Source organism: Acipenser ruthenus, chromosome 50 (genome assembly GCF_902713425.1).
Source record: "Acipenser ruthenus chromosome 50, fAciRut3.2 maternal haplotype, whole genome shotgun sequence".
Taxonomy (NCBI): Eukaryota; Metazoa; Chordata; class Actinopteri; order Acipenseriformes; family Acipenseridae; genus Acipenser; species Acipenser ruthenus.
Window position 1 is genome coordinate 7,077,142 of NC_081238.1, and position 16,026 is coordinate 7,093,167.

The window sequence follows — 16,026 nt, forward strand, 5'->3', positions numbered from 1 at the left end:
TAATAATAATAATAATAATAATAATAATAATAATAATAATAATAATAATAATAATAATAATGTTGCACTTCCATGATCACCTGGGGGGTGAAATTGCCCCCTCCCCTTGAACGGCTTCTTTCACAGTATCTTAATCTGTATTCCTGCAATCTCATAGTGCAGTATACATCTGTGAAAGTGAACCGAAGCAAATAATATATGAGTTATATATAAATATTAAAAAAATAAAAAAAGCACTGTTCTCCTTGAACTAACCTAACACATTGTAACACCACTCCAGATTTGGAGTGGCTGGTGACGGCTCTCACCTGAAGAGAAGAAAGGACGCATTCACTGCAGCTCACCCATCAGAGGAAAGCGCTAACGAGTCCCTCTGGAAGTGAACAAAGAGAGGCTAACACCGGACAGCGGACACCCGGGGAGGGGCTGACGTGTTGGGGGCGTGGTCTTGTACCTGGAACTGCGAGAGAGGGGGTTAAATCTGCAGTGAGGACTAGTCTAGTCACACAGATTACCTGTCGCTGTTAGTTTGAGCTGCATGTGTACCCTGGAGAGAAGAACCGAGACGGTCAGAGCGAGTGACTAGAGCCGTGCTGCAGATCCCACTGACAATACCTGAAGTAAGCGTCTCTCTCTATTATTATACTTCACAGTAAATATGAAATAGATTTCGCTAGATCTTCATGGCATGTAACGTTTGTCAATTAGCTGTTCTAATTCTGATTCGGGCTCACTTAACAGAATAATTCTACCGATTTCAAAGTTAGCAGTGCTCCAGTAAGCTTTTTATATCTGGAGCCTGCACTTTTGCACTTATGGTCACTTTTAAATAACTGCGTACAAACGTATGTCTTTTGTAATTGCAGACTTTTAGGTGTCCTGCTAATAAAAACATTGAGCGTATTCATAAACTGTCTTGCGCACGTGCATCAATACTCATTTGAAGCATGGCTGCGTGAAATATCCGCTAGTTTTAGTTTTTAAGAAGTTCTCCCAATCCAGCCGCAGAGACAAACAGTATCGATTCTGAACCGGTAACAGAATCGAATCGGGCTTCTACCTCTTTAATTGTTTGCAGCGTTCCATTTTATTTTCATGTATTTATTTCTTAGCAGACGCCCTTATCCCCACCTGGGATTGAACCCACGACCCTCCGGTCAAGAGTCCAGAGCCCTGACCGCTACTCCACACTGCTGCCCATCCGCCATGAATGACACATCATTACTCTGGAGGAGTTGCGTTTTGAGGACCTTTTGCGTTTGTGCAGCAGTGGTGCCGACCATTTCATCACATTGTCGTTCGCATACGTGGCGTTCACTCCATTTCATCACATTGTCGTTCGCATGCGTGGCGTTCACTCCATTTCATCACATTGTCGTTCGCATGCGTGGCGTTCACTCCATTTCAGCACATTGTCGTTTGCATGCGTGGCGTTCACTCCATTTCATCACATTGTCGTTCGCATGCGTGGCGTTCACTCCATTTCAGCACATTGTCGTTGCATGCGTGGCCTTCACTCCATTTCAGCACATTGTCGTTTGCATGCGTGGCGTTCACTCCATTTCAGCACATTGTCGTTCGCATGCGTGGTGTTCACTCCATTTCATCACATTGTCGTTTGCATGCGTGGAGTTCACTCCATTTCATCACATTGTCGTTTGCATGCGTGGCGTTCACTCCATTTCAGCACATTGTCGTTTGCATGCGTGGCGTTCACTCCATTTCATCACATTGTCGTTTGCATGCGTGGCGTTCACTCCATTTCATCACATTGTCGTTCGCATGCGTGGCGTTCACTCCATTTCATCACATTGTCATTTGCATGCGTGGCGTTCACTCCATTTCATCACATTGTCGTTTGCATGCGTGGCGTTCACTCCATTTCATCACATTGTCGTTTGCATGCGTGGCGTTCACTCCATTTCATCACATTGTCGTTCGCATGCGTGGCGTTCACTCCATTTCATCACATTGTCGTTTGCATGCATGGCGTTCACTCCATTTCAGCACATTGTCGTTCGCATGCGTGGCGTTCACTCCATTTCATCACATTGTCGTTCGCATGCGTGGCGTTCACTCCATTTCATCACATTGTCGTTCGCATGCGTGGCGTTCACTCCATTTCATCACATTGTCGTTCGCATGCGTGGCGTTCACTCCATTTCAGCACATTGTCGTTTGCATGCGTGGCGTTCACTCCATTTCGTCACATTGTCGTTTGCATGCGTGGCATTCACTCCATTTCATCACATTGTCGTTTGCATGCGTGGCGTTCACTCCATTTCATCACATTGTCGTTCGCATGCGTGGCGTTCACTCCATTTCATCACATTGTCGTTTGCATGCGTGGCGTTCACTCCATTTCATCACATTGTCGTTCGCATACGTGGCGTTCACTCCATTTCATCACATTGTCGTTTGCATGCGTGGCGTTCACTCCATTTCATCACATTGTCGTTCGCATGCGTGGCATTCACTCCATTTCATCACATTGTCGTTCGCATGCGTGGCGTTCACTCCATTTCATCACATTGTCGTTCGCATGCGTGGCGTTCACTCCATTTCATCACATTGTCGTTCGCATGCGTGGCGTTCACTCCATTTCAGCACATTGTCGTTCGCATGCGTGGCGTTCACTCCATTTCATCGCATTGTCGTTTGCATGCGTGGCGTTCACTCCATTTCATCACATTGTCGTTCGCATGCGTGGCGTTCACTCCATTTCATCACATTGTCGTTCGCATGCGTGGCGTTCACTCCATTTCAGCACATTGTCGTTCGCATGCGTGGCGTTCACTCCATTTCATCGCATTGTCGTTTGCAGCGTGGCGTTCACTCCATTTCATCACATTGTCGTTCGCATACGTGGCGTTCACTCCGTTCAGTTTGTGTAACTCCAGCACTGGCGACTCTTTGAAAGGGCGCTCTTCTGCAATACAGTGAGCGCGCGGTGTTCATTCTTATGCACAGCCCCTCTTCCTGTGCTTTGCTGCGGGTTGATTCAGTTTGATGGACACACACGGAGATGCTCTGCTCTGTAGGTTGCGTTTGCTTTCCTGAAATATGCTGCTGATCCTTTGCATGTCCTGCACGACTCTTCTGTTTAATTAGTGATTTATTTCTTAAGCGGCTACAATAGGGCAGTGAAGCGAGCTGATTCTCAACCGAACCATTCAGTATACGAGAGGGGGGGAGTGTTACACAGAGTTAATAATGACGGTGTTTTAATCATGTGTGTATGAAACTGGTTATGAAAATATCTATTTAATATAAACAGCTGTACGTCTAGTGTCTTGCATATACTAGTGCTTTACAATAATACCTGGTTGTCTGAATTTGTAATGAATTGGTGCTCTTATCTCTTTCAAATACGGGAACTCCTGTAGAGTTTAACTGCGGTTCAGTTGAGTGGAGGGCCGCGCAACGATGTTTGCCGCCCTAGCAAACGAAATGATTTATTTCTGTTCTAAAATGGAACGTTTGCCTCTAAAAAAATCTTTTTGAACCTACAGCCTTCAGCTTACAAGCGTTTTGTATTAACTGTCAGCGCTACACGATGATTAGTTGAGACAAACAGTATTTTGAAAGATGAAGTCAGCCAGCTGAAAATTCTCCAGACTGTGTTATATTTCAAGTCGTCGTTCTTCATCCTCCTCATTCTGAGATTGAGCTGAAGCTCTGAAAATGGTTGGTTTCCTGTGAGTGTAACACTCATTGTGGTCCCAGCAGTGTGGAGTAGTGGTTAGGGCTCTGGACTCTTGACCGGAGGGTCGTGGGTTCAATCCCAGGTGGGGGACACTGCTGCTGTACCCTTGAGCAAGGTACTTTACCCAGATTGCTCCAGTAAAAACCCAACTGTATAAATGGGTAATTGTATGTAAAAATAATGTAATATCTTGTAACAATTGTAAGTCGCCCTGGATAAGAGTGTCTGCTAAGAAATAAATAATAATAATAATAATAATAATATTGGCACAAGGAAGTACGGTTTCCTCTGTCTATGCTGGTTGATGAGAGTAACGCTATTTGCGGTCCCCGCTGGACAAAAAAGAAACCTCATTTCTAAGAATTAGCTATGCTGAAGGATAGCCTATATATTTGGTAAAAGTAAAATATAAATATTGAAAAATGAATACATAGACGTGTTTGTAATTTGTGTTTACATTACTATCATATAAACAATGACAGTACTGTATGAAATTAAATATTCAGCAGTTCTTGTTCAATTGTATATTAGTGAATTTTTGTACATAAAGGTTGTCATGCTTTTTATATAGTTGTACTTATAAATATATTGTAACGACCCGGACAATTGCTTTGTTGCAGGACTTGTTGTTCAGTTTGTATTGGAAGGGGAACGGGACGGGTCACGGTGTTAGTGAATGGGGAGAATGTGTGCAGGACTTGTTGTTCAGTTTGTATTGGAAGGGGAACGGGACGGGTCACGGTGTTAGTGAATGGGGAGAATGTGTGCAGGACTTGTTGTTCAGTTTGTATTGGAAGGGGAACGGGACGGGTCACGGTGTTAGTGAATGGGGAGAATGTGTGCAGAGCTTGTTCAGTTTGTATTGGAACGGGACGGGTCACGGTGTTAGTGAATGGGGAGAATGTGTGCAGGACTTGTTGTTCAGTTTGTATTGGAAGGGGAACGGGACGGGTCACGGTGTTAGTGAATGGGGAGAATGTGTGCAGAGCTTGTTCAGTTTGTATTGGAACGGGACGGGTCACGGTGTTAGTGAATGGGGAGAATGTGTGCAGGGCTTGTTGTTCAGTTTGTATTGGAAGGGGAACGGGACGGGTCACGGTGTTAGTGAATGGGGAGAATGTGTGCAGGACTTGTTGTTCAGTTTGTATTGGAAGGGGAACGGGACGGGTCACGGTGTTAGTGAATGGGGAGAATGTGTGTTGTTGTTTACGGGGGTTGCAGAGCATTTGAGAATTCAACACCGTCTCCCTGATTTAGGGCTGTCACCGGTCCGGGTTTGACCCGGACAGTCCAGGAATTAGCATCTGTGTCCGTGTGACAGGAATTAACAAGCCTGGATGCCGTGATGTCCGGATTTTAAGTGAAACGCATCAGAAACACCAACCTTCCTATAATATTTTCTTTGACATACATTAGTTGCTTAAATGATTTCCACTGTTGTATTTAGAAAAATGCTCTGTTTAGTCCTGATCTGTACATTCTACTGGGGACTGTGAACATATCCACGTGATTTAAACAATCCAAGTGAGAGGTTGCAGTCACGTGACCCCAGCAGGCTACATGCTGTGGGTATTTTGCAGCCACAGAGTATTCTTCTACCTTCAGTCACAGGAATTAGAAAGATATCATTTATGATGTGCCAGGTACTTGGAATCTGTGACCTCTACTGTGCGTCACCGGTGAGCGAGCGCACTGACGTGATTTGAACGAGATTCCTTTATCCTTTTAAAAAAACGTACATACTGGTACATGTTTAAGAAAAAACACATTTTCAATAGTTTGTTACAAATACAATACGAGTTATGTTCAGTTTCAATGTTCGTATATAAACGTTTAACATCTTTCATTAAATATACTCACAATTAAAACCATGTATAAGATTAGTATAACTTTGTACGGGGATTAAAACAAACTTTTGTTCTACGAAGCGTCAGTAACTAGAATCTGTAAATGTCCTGTAAAATCAGCTTCAGCGAGTGACAGCTACATGGCTAAGCTATGGAGACTTCTGTTCAGTTTAAGTTGCCTAAAATTACAGGTAGATGGATGCTGTTTGCAATTGTTGTACTTTTAAATATGTTATAAATGATGATGCTTCATATTAGTTCAGTAAACAATGAATGTAGCATTCTGTTAACGGTAAAGGCATATTTTATGTAAGGACTGGGAATCACCAACCTGCTTAATTGTGTTAAACTGCAGTATGTAATTCAATATGTTAACGTAACATTATATTCGACTATGATGCAACGTTGGTTAATTCTGTAGGTTGCTGGGCACAGGTATAATTGCAGTAATTCATCTTAAATGGCACTTCTCATATGCAGGGGTTGGCACAGTCATGTTGCGCAACAGACACCTTACAAAATACTGACCTCACTAGGACAAGATCATATATTTTGTCTGTTAGTATTACGTATATTTCATTATATCCCAATATCAAATAAACATACCTCATAATGCTGTGATCGCATTACTGCAAGTGTGCTGGAACTAGAGGAGCTCTCAGCAGCCCTGCTTTAAACATGGTTCCAGTGCCACTGCATTACTGCAAGGACACTGGAACTAGAGGAGCTCTCAGCAGCCCTGCTTTAAACATGGTTCCAGTGCCACTGCATTACTGCAAGGACACTGGAACTAGAGGAGCTCTCAGCAGCCCTGCTTTAAACATGGTTCCAGTGCCACTGCATTACTGCAAGGACACTGGAACTAGAGGAGCTCTCAGCACCCCTGCTTTAAACATGGTTCCAGTGCCTCTTGTTTTCTATCGCTTTTCTTACAAACATATTTTTGCTGCAGACGTGTTTTAATATTTTGTAAACCATTTCTTGGCAATGCTCTGGCCACTGCAGATTAATTCCACCCTTGATTGTTCAAAAACAAAATATTCATTTTCCCAAGCAGGATTGAAATATCATCATTTAGGTTTCGTTGCAGCTATCTCCGTAGGCTATCTGAAACCGGACTGTCATTCTGTCTGATTTATTATTATTATTATTATTATTATTATTATTATTATTATTATTATTATTATTATTATTATTATTATTACTTAAAATTGCATATGAGGGAAACGGTACAGCTTCAAAAAATGTGAAAAGTTGCACAATGGTAATTCTTTTTAATTTGGAGGAGATATACTGTATCTATTATTCCTTCTTGGTCCATTTTCAGTCCAGCAATACGTTATACAAGAAATAGATGGAGATGCATTGCACGTTTTAGTTTTTGTTGTTCGGATCAAGAAAATTTGAGTGATAACCTTTTTTTCAGCTCATGGTGTCGGTACATAGAGCTGTTTCCTAGAATCCATTTTAATGGAAACCTGTTTTTGTACGATAAGATTCGCATCTATATATATATATATATATATATATATATATATATATATATATATATATATATATATATATATATATATATATATATTAATTATATATAATGCCAAATTTTGCAAGTTCACTAGAAATGTGTTTTTTCTTGTTGATGGAATCACAGCTATTTTCAGGGTAATTAAATGAAATCCAACAATGCACGCTCCATTTGAATACGCAAGTAACTTCAATGTGTCCTTTGCTTAGCAACCGGTTCAAAACCGCAAGCCTGTTGCCAGGGGAGACCAGATTTCGCGTGACCCAACACTACACTGGGCAGCAGTGTGGAGTAGTGGTTAGTGCTCTGGACTCTTGACCGGAGGGTCGTGGGTTCAATCCCAGGTGGGGGACACTGCTGCTGTACCCTTGAGCAAGGTACTTTACCTAGATTGCTCCAGTAAAAACCCAACTGTATAAATGGGGAATTGTATGTAAAAATAATGTGTAACAATTGTAAGTCGCTCTGGATAAGGGCGTCTGCTACTGCTAAGAAATAAATAATACACCAGTGTTGGCAATGTTTGTGTAAGTCATTAAAAGAATATACACAGTTTGATAAAGTTTGTCGAACATTGTATCACAGATCATTTTTTGTAACAAATCTACATTTAAGGCCCGAGGACAAAAGGACTCCTTACTGATCGGTTGTTTTAGGAGAACGCATTCTAAAATACTCAACATAATTAATGAAAAGAGAAATATTGTAACTTTTGCCAACTTTCATCCATCATTCTTGATCAAGTCCTTCGTTATTATAAACTTATTACAATTAATTCTGTGTCTATAGTAAAGCCAGCCCTGCTGTTAAGGACAGATTCTGTCGGTCCCTTCATTGGCCTTAGTAGTACTGTAAATAAATAAATAAACGTTTTCTTTTTTTCAGTAACTTATAAACAGAATCCCGTGTGCTGTCATGGACAGTGTGGAGATGGAATCTGTCCAGATTAAAGAGGAGTTCCCTGAACTTGAACCTCTCCCCTTTACAATGGAGTTCTTTGGGCTGGCTTCCCTCCCCATGAAACAGGAGCTCTGTGAGATGCAGTGTGACAGCAGCCAGCCAGAGGTCTCTGAGATTAAAGCTGAGCACAATGAATTGGAGATCCCCCAGACAGAAGAACCCCTTCCTGTTAAACAAGAAGAGGTGCTGGAAATGGTCCGTATTAAACGGGAGCCCCCTGCAGTAGAGTTTGAGCACATGGAACCAGGGAAGGAAGAATCTGAGGACTTCAAACCAAACATCCCTGAGCTGGAGCCTGTACGCCTGCGGGAGTGTAGTGTGGTGCTGGAGAGAATCTGCGTGAGAGAGCAAGGCGATGGAGAGGAAGGCTCTCTCAACAGCATGCAAGGAGTTGGACAGGGAGACAGGCGCTTCACTTTCACATTCAGTCTAGCAGGTGAGTGACTCCCAGTAGCTGTGACATTGTCATTCTAGATTGCATGATATCCACAGTGTGGTTGAGAGGGAGGGAGGGAGCACGTGGGTTACATTACTAGCTATTTGTTTTTCCTGTACCACTCACACCAGTTCAGGATAGGACTCGCTACTGGTGATCTTAAGATACAGATATAAGCCACTTTCACACGGGCACTCCTACCCGATTATACCAAGGGGGAGAAGAGCTAAAGTACTGTATATAACATTAGAAATATTCAGTGTCTAAATAGAGGGATATTATTGTACATGTGTGATGTAATTATGCTTGCTAGATTCCATTACATTTATCAAGTTTAAACTTTTGAAAATATATAGTTTTAAATGTTAAAATACAAACATTGAGATAGTGCTATTACTCATTTTTTACATAAATAGCTTTCTCTAAATTACTGCATGTATGTTATAAATAGGGCTTCTGGTTGTCTGTGTTGTACCTCTGCTTTTCTACTCTCTTTAAAGAATGCAGTTGATCCTGTTCAGCCATTCGTGTGTCTCAATCACACTGAGAAACACGTTCATGTGAAACAACTAAATGGGGTTTTCATTTAAATGCAGAAGTGACTCCTCTTAATGTCAATCCAGACATGCAGAACGACTGTAATAGAGTGTGTCCAGCATAAAATACTGTACTGTTCATTCTAGCTTTAATAAAGAGGAGTCTCTTATTAACATGTTGCAATCTCGTTTGCACATCCTGTTTGTAATGAAAATGAAGGCTTGGCTGATTTAAATGCCAAGCCTTCCGATGCATCTGGTGAAGGCAACGAAAGAAAACTGAGTAGCTGTATTTGCAGATACGCTCTTGTTGTTAATATTTGGCCATTTTTGACAAAGTTTAAACAATTGAGCACAATTAAAAATGCTTGACTCTTTACTAAGATTTAAATTCTAAATGTTTAACACCCCTAAATGTAATGCTATTGAAAAATATATAATTGTAGGGTGTTTTAGAGGAAATAGACCCGAAACATTACAGGAGAACTTTGAAGGCAGATTTTGATCCCAGGGCTCGGTTTCACCAGCGTCCGTCTTTACTGACTTTGCTTTTACACATGAAGTAAAGACTTTAAAGAGTAAGTAGCGGGGTTCTGAAAAATCTAGCATTACCCGCCCCCATGAGTTACTACAACTGTTTAAATAACGTACCTGTCATTTCTTTACATTGTTCACATCCGGCCACCTTTTTACACATAACTTTAAAGTCTATTGGAAAGCTCTTTTTGAAATGTCTGCTCTAGTGCACTGGGGTTTTATATATGCACTCTAAATCACTGCAGGAAGAGAGATACAAAAAGACCCAAGTACTCTTTTCTGTTTCGTACCACATCAATGATCATTATTGCTGTGTTACCTGTTTGACAACGTGGGCAATAATCAGTGTACTAGAGCGGACATTTTGAAAAGAGCTTTGAAGCAAACTTTATAGTTATGAGTGTATAGTTGTCAGGATGTGAACAATGAAAAGAAAAACACATTATTTAAACAGTTGTAGCAACACGTGGGGAGGGTAGCGCTATATTTTTTGGAACCTATCTACTTACTCTAAGTTTAACTTTGCTTTTTTAAGATGGTGTATCCCAGTGCGAGCCCCCACAGCTGAAATTAACATGCTGTAATCCACTCCAGCACCCAGCCACATGCCCAGGGCCGGATGAACCCATCACTGGACCCGAGGCAAGCATAAACCTGCGGGCCTCCTACCCCAGAACAAACAGCCACACATCCATCCATCCATCTCTGCATACATTCTAGTCTTTATAACTAGCGATCCACACTTTCACAACAGGTAGAATTCTCAGTTTTAAGTTTTTATGAATGACTGAATGCAGCTGACAGAAAATCAAACTGTAGGGGATGTGCTAAAAACTAAAGCCTACATGAAGTTGTGTAGTACAGCTCAACAATGACTTTCCTGATTTACTGAATAAAAAGGCAACAGTTCAAACAAACAAGGAACCCCATATGAAGTTGAAAAAGGTAATATATAGAAGGGTGCTCAGACTTCACTAATGGGAGCTCCACAATAGCCAATGAAAATAAATAGTAAAAAACAAACCTACCTGTACATTGTTGTGAGTCAAATACTTTAGATTACTGCACGCAAAATCGTCAATAATGTCTCCTTGTGTTTAGACTCGCTTCATTAAAGAAAATGCTCTTTTCTCCAGAGCAGAGAATAGTCAATGTTTTGACATATAAGTATATTCAGGTGTTTCTTATGGTAGCTTTCTGTACCCTGTAGAACTGTGTACCCTTGATGATTCCATCCTGACACAGCTCTATGTGGTACAGAAATCTGCATAACGCCCGTCAGAACAATTTGATTTTGAGATACATGCCTCAGTTCGAATGTCAGGGAGTGAAGTTCTTTCCAGGTTAGGCGCACATCTGTATATTTAATAAAAACAAAAAACCCACATAACCGTTTTGGGCCCCCCCTTGAGTTTGGGTCCGAGGCACATGCCTAGTTTGCCTATGTGTTAATCAGCCCTGCACATGCCCTAAGGTTTGGTTCATACACCTGTGGCAGGAGTGTGGATGACATTATTCAACCTGTCACAAAGGGTCGGAGACCCTCAACTCCAACCAGAAATTGTCAATCTGAAGTATGAACCAACCTTAAACCTACAAGCAGTCCCTGTTTCTGTCTTTCCTGTTCATATTTAAGCCTACAAGCACTCCCTCTCACTCTTTCCTGTTCATATTTTCCAGGTTCCAGTCCAGCAGCTAAAGTGAGGGCAGGCGGTGGAGAATATCCTGACTGTGGGAAAGGTTTCACGCTGTTCGTGCATTTAAACAAAACCCAGCGGACTTACACAGGAAAGAAACCGTATCACTGCTCTGACTTTGGGAAGAGTTTCAGTCAGTCAGGATACCTTGTTTCACACCAGCAAACTCATACAAGAGAGAAACCGTATCGCTGCTCTGACTTTGGGAAGAGTTTCAGTCAGTCAGGATACCTTGTTTCACACCAGCAAACTCATACAAGAGAGAAACCGTATCGCTGCTCTGACTGTGGGAAGAGTTTCAGTGTGAAACAAGGCCTTCAAAACCACCAGCGAACTCACACAGGAGAGAAACTGTATCACTGTTCTGACTGTGGGAAGAGTTTCGGTCACTCAGGAACCCTGAAAGCACACCAGCGAACTCACACAGGAGAGAAACCGTATCGCTGCTCTGACTGTGGGAAGAGTTTCAGTGTGAAACAAGGCCTTCAAAACCACCAGTGGACTCACACAGGAGAGAAACCGTATCGCTGCTCTGACTGTGGGAAGAGTTTCACTGTGAAACAAAGCCTTCAATACCACCAGTGGACTCACACAGGAGAGAAGCCATATTGCTGCTCTGACTGTGGGAAGAGTTTCAGACGGGCAGACAGGCTTGTTTCACACCAGCAAACTCACACAGGAGAGAAACCGTATCACTGCTCTGACTGTGGGAAGAGTTTCAGTGTGAAACGAGGCCTTCAAAACCACCAGTGGACTCACACAGGAGAGAAACCGTATCGCTGCTCTGACTGTGGGAAGAGTTTCAGTGTGAAACAAGGCCTTCAAAACCACCAGCGAACTCACACAGGAGAGAAACCGTATCACTGCTTTGACTGTGGGAAGAGTTTCAGTCGGGCAGGCAGCCTTGTTTCACACCAGCGAACTCACACAGGAGAGAAACCGTATTGCTGCTCTGACTGTGGGAAGAGTTTCAGTCGGTCAGGCAGCCTTGTTTCACACCAGCGAACTCACACAGGAGAGAAACCGTATCACTGTTCTGACTGTGGGAAGAGTTTCAGTCGGTCAGGCAGCCTTGTTTCACACCAGCGAACTCACACAGGAGAGAAACCGTATCACTGCTCTGACTGTGGGAAGAATTTCAGTGTGAAACAAGTCCTTCAAAAACACCAGCGAATTCACAGAAGAGAGAAACTTTAAAAACCATGTTCAATGGGACTTTTCACTCATGAGGGGAAAATATTATTAACCTTGCATTACGAATCCCTGTGTAATAACTGTTTTGTATATCACTCTTGAGCATGCATTTAAAACTCTCTTGCACTCTGTGTCAGATAGTGGGTGATGATGCGGACACGTCACAAGAGGCTTCTCTGCTGTCAGTTTAACTCAGGCTGTCAATGCAGTCAGTGCCTGGGAGTGGGAATATGCAGAAAGGAAACTATTCCACACCTCATCTGATGGACGAGTCAGGAGAAATTGATAACTCAGTGTGGGGAATGAGTTTCAGGATTTAACATTTTGAACTTACTCTATTTATTTATTTTCAAGTTAATTATCATGCTTTTTATTTTTTTTTAATGATCTAATGTACAATAAATGATACATTGTTGTTTGTCATGATTTGTGTTGTGTGATGCTGTACAGAATTCCTGTTTTCCAAGGTGCTGGTTCATCTTCCCCTCTGGTAACAGCTCGTGCACAGCTCCTGGGTATTGCAAAACGTCAGCAAGTTTAGAGCTAGAATTCAGTACTTTTAACCATTCCACGTAAAGAAGATGGAAACCAGTTTCCCCCCTCTACAAATTTATATAATTAAGAGTGAAATTAAACTTTTTAATATCGCAGTACTGAACTATTTATTCTCATTTCCCACTTGCTGCGCTGCTCTGCAGGGACAGGTGTCCATGCTCGCACAGCTGCTTTGCTGCGGAATGCAAACGTGTCATGTGACAGAGTTGCATTCCACAGCCAGTGCAGAGCTTCCCTTTAAGAGTTCATTTTAAAAGAATAATATGTATCAGAAATTAATGCACGATGATACCAAAGAAAAAAAATGTAATTGTGAAAGACTGGATCCTATTATAATACAAAGCGCAGCACAATCTGAGTTCCATTTAGTTTAGATTCAAGTTTAGTTGTTTGTGACGCACGGGTGTGGCCGGCCCTTTGTTTGTGAAATGAACGCGGCATGGCGGCATCAACAAGGGTCCTACTGAAAAGAAGATCAGGATGACTGGGGTGAGTGCCTGCAATTACTCTCACTGACACTAGAGGCCACTACAATAATGTCTATGCTTTATTTACTGTGCTTTGATAGACACCTCTTTAAACACATCTGTAATTGTGAAATATGCAGTTGAATACACATTTTCAGGAGAAATACTGTTATTAATACAGTCTGCTGTGGGAAAATGGCAAAAGACACAAACGACTTTTTCTGCCAGTTCTTACTGGCATGATGGGTATTGATATATTTGAGTAATGTAGCAAACATTGTGTAGTTACACAAATCACTGCTTTCTAGCTATTATTACAAGTTTTTTATTATTGAAGATGGCCAAGAAACCCTGTCTAGTTACTCGCATCCCTGCTTCATCTTCCCACTAATAATAGCTAGAAAGCAGTGATGTAACGTTTAAAGTTTCTTTATTTATATAGCACCTTTCACACAGTGTCTCAAAGTGCTTTACAATACAATAGAAAAACAACAAAATACAGAATTAAACACCATTTTTACTGAAAAATTGGTAATATTAATGAAAAGTAAGCAACAACTCTGTTTAAAAACAGAAATACAGTGAACAAGTTTAAAATAATAACAGATTGATACATAAAACCAGGATTCAAAAGCTAATCTAAAAAAATGAGTTTTTAACCTTGATTTATAAACATGCAGTGACTCTGCTTCTGTGATGTCGCATGGCAATCTATTCCACAGTCTTGGTGTGTTATTATAGCTGAAAGCTCTTTCACCCTTTCTCTTGGTCTTAATCTTTGGAACAAGCAAAAGACTGGAGACGGCTGACCTTAGAGCTCGGACAGGTGCATGTGGGCACAGGAGCTCTTTAGATAGTCAGGAGCCAGACCATGGAGCGCCTTGCAAGTCAGCAGCAAGACCTTCAAATCAATTCTAAAACGTACTGGAAGCCAGTGAAGTGCAGCCAGTACTGGAGTTATGGGCTCTCTCTTCTTTGTTCTGGCAGCTGCATTTTGAACAAGCTGCAAACTGAATAAGGCATGATTTGGTAGCCCAGATAACAGAGCATTGCAGTGATCCAGTCTAGATGAAACAAATGCATGAATTAGCTTCTCAGCATCAGGCAATGATAAAAAAGACCTAATCTTGGCAATGTTACATAAATAATAAAAGGACACTTTAGTGGTATTGTGAATATGACCCTCAAATCATAAATCAGAATCAATTACAAATCCCAGGTTTCTGGCTTTGGAATTTATATTTGAATTATATTTACCTAAATTAGTTTTTATATAATTTACCAACTCCAATTTCTGCTCCAACTTCAGTCTTACCTGAATTTAACTGCAGAAAATGTTGGGACATCCAGCTTTCCACCTCCGACAGACATGCAATTAGGGTGGAGACAACCGATATATCCCCAGGTTTCACAGAGATGTAAAGTTGTGTGTCGTCAGCATCACAGTGAAGATGTACATGGTGTTCACAGATAATCATGCCCAATGGTAGCAAGTATAAGGAGAAAAGTAAGGGGCCAAGAATGGAGCCCTGGGGTCACCACAGGAGATAGTGGATAATTGTGATACAGAGTCTGCTATTGAAACAAAATTCTACCTGTCCGTAAGATATGACCTCAGCCAGTCTAAAACAGTTCCTGAAAGCCCTATCCAACTTTCAAGGTGATCAGTTAAACTAGCATGATCAATAGTATCAGATGCTGCACTTGGATCTAACAGAACCAGAATGAATATGTGACCGGAGTCTGCGCTCATTAGTAAATCATTCAGCACTTTGACTAGGGCAGTCTCTGTACTGTCACCAGATCTAAAGCCCGATTTAAACTTTTCAAGTATTTGGTTATCACCCAGAAATATATTGCATTGGCCAGCTCCCACCTTCTCTAAAACCTTAGCGGGAAAAGGTAAATTGGATGGAGGTCTAAAGACACTAGACAGTGTTTCCTGGACATCTTCCCTAATTAAAACAAAGCGTTAGTGTCATCGCTGCAGTTCAGGGTGTTTTTATTGATGAATTAAAAATGAGTATCTGGTAATCTGTAAATAAACAATTAAGAAATATATATATATAATGGAACCATAGGATGCAAACATAACACCAAATTCAAGTACTGTGTAAGGATTTTAAAACTCTTGCTTCCCTGACCTTGTAGCTGTTTAGCCTGGCATGTGACCCCAAATACACCCATGTGGGAGTGACTGGCTTTTCATAACTCAGAGTGCAGCTGTGACCTCGGAGGGATGATCAAAACTTTGTTTCTGCTTAATAAGCTGTTTTGAGCCTGTGTACAAACCATAATCAAACCAATTCAAACTGGTTTAAAATCCCTTACTTTTGTTAAAAGTGACATGCTATAACTTCAGGTAAGTGTCACGGAACTCATAATAACACACTATACAATTGGAACACGCAGTTTTTTTCTGATAAGCACGCACCGCGTGTGGGGCAGGGTACACACTGTTCCAGTTAAATGGCATGAGCTCTTATTATTTCATCAGCCTTTGTTCCTTTTCATTATACAATCCGTTACTGATGCTTCCCATTTAAATGTTGAAGGAAGTGAGAAA

The 16,026-nt window shown here is 41.4% G+C and overlaps 2 protein-coding genes across 5 annotated transcripts in view; both read left to right on the plus strand.

The window, feature by feature from the left end:
* Positions 1 to 16,026, plus strand: part of LOC117407809 (uncharacterized) — a 504,618-nt gene that overhangs the window by 245,813 nt on the left and 242,779 nt on the right. The gene's annotated exons all lie outside the window — the stretch shown is intronic.
* Positions 483 to 13,892, plus strand: LOC117409877 (zinc finger protein OZF-like). 2 transcript variants are annotated; one of them, XM_059015568.1, is made up of 3 exons: positions 483 to 620; positions 7,964 to 8,474; positions 11,228 to 12,766. In XM_059015568.1, exons 2-3 carry the CDS (start codon positions 7,994 to 7,996, stop codon positions 12,439 to 12,441), a joined length of 1,695 nt encoding a protein of 564 aa, XP_058871551.1. In that variant the 5' UTR covers positions 483 to 620; positions 7,964 to 7,993; the 3' UTR covers positions 12,442 to 12,766. The 2 variants fall into 2 exon arrangements, with proteins under 2 accessions (XP_058871551.1, XP_058871552.1); XM_059015569.1 differs by lacking the exon at positions 483 to 620 and adding an exon at positions 2,963 to 3,037 and having other exon boundaries at positions 11,228 to 13,892.

Bases quoted from the DNA above. Each gene is read 5' to 3' on its own strand.
- LOC117409877 (XM_059015568.1), top strand. From the start codon at position 7,994: ATGGACAGTGTGGAGATGGAATCTGTCCAGATTAAAGAGGAGTTCCCT. The intron at 8,475-11,227 runs GTGAGTGACTCC...CATATTTTCCAG, and splicing joins TTTCACATTCAGTCTAGCAG to GTTCCAGTCCAGCAGCTAAA.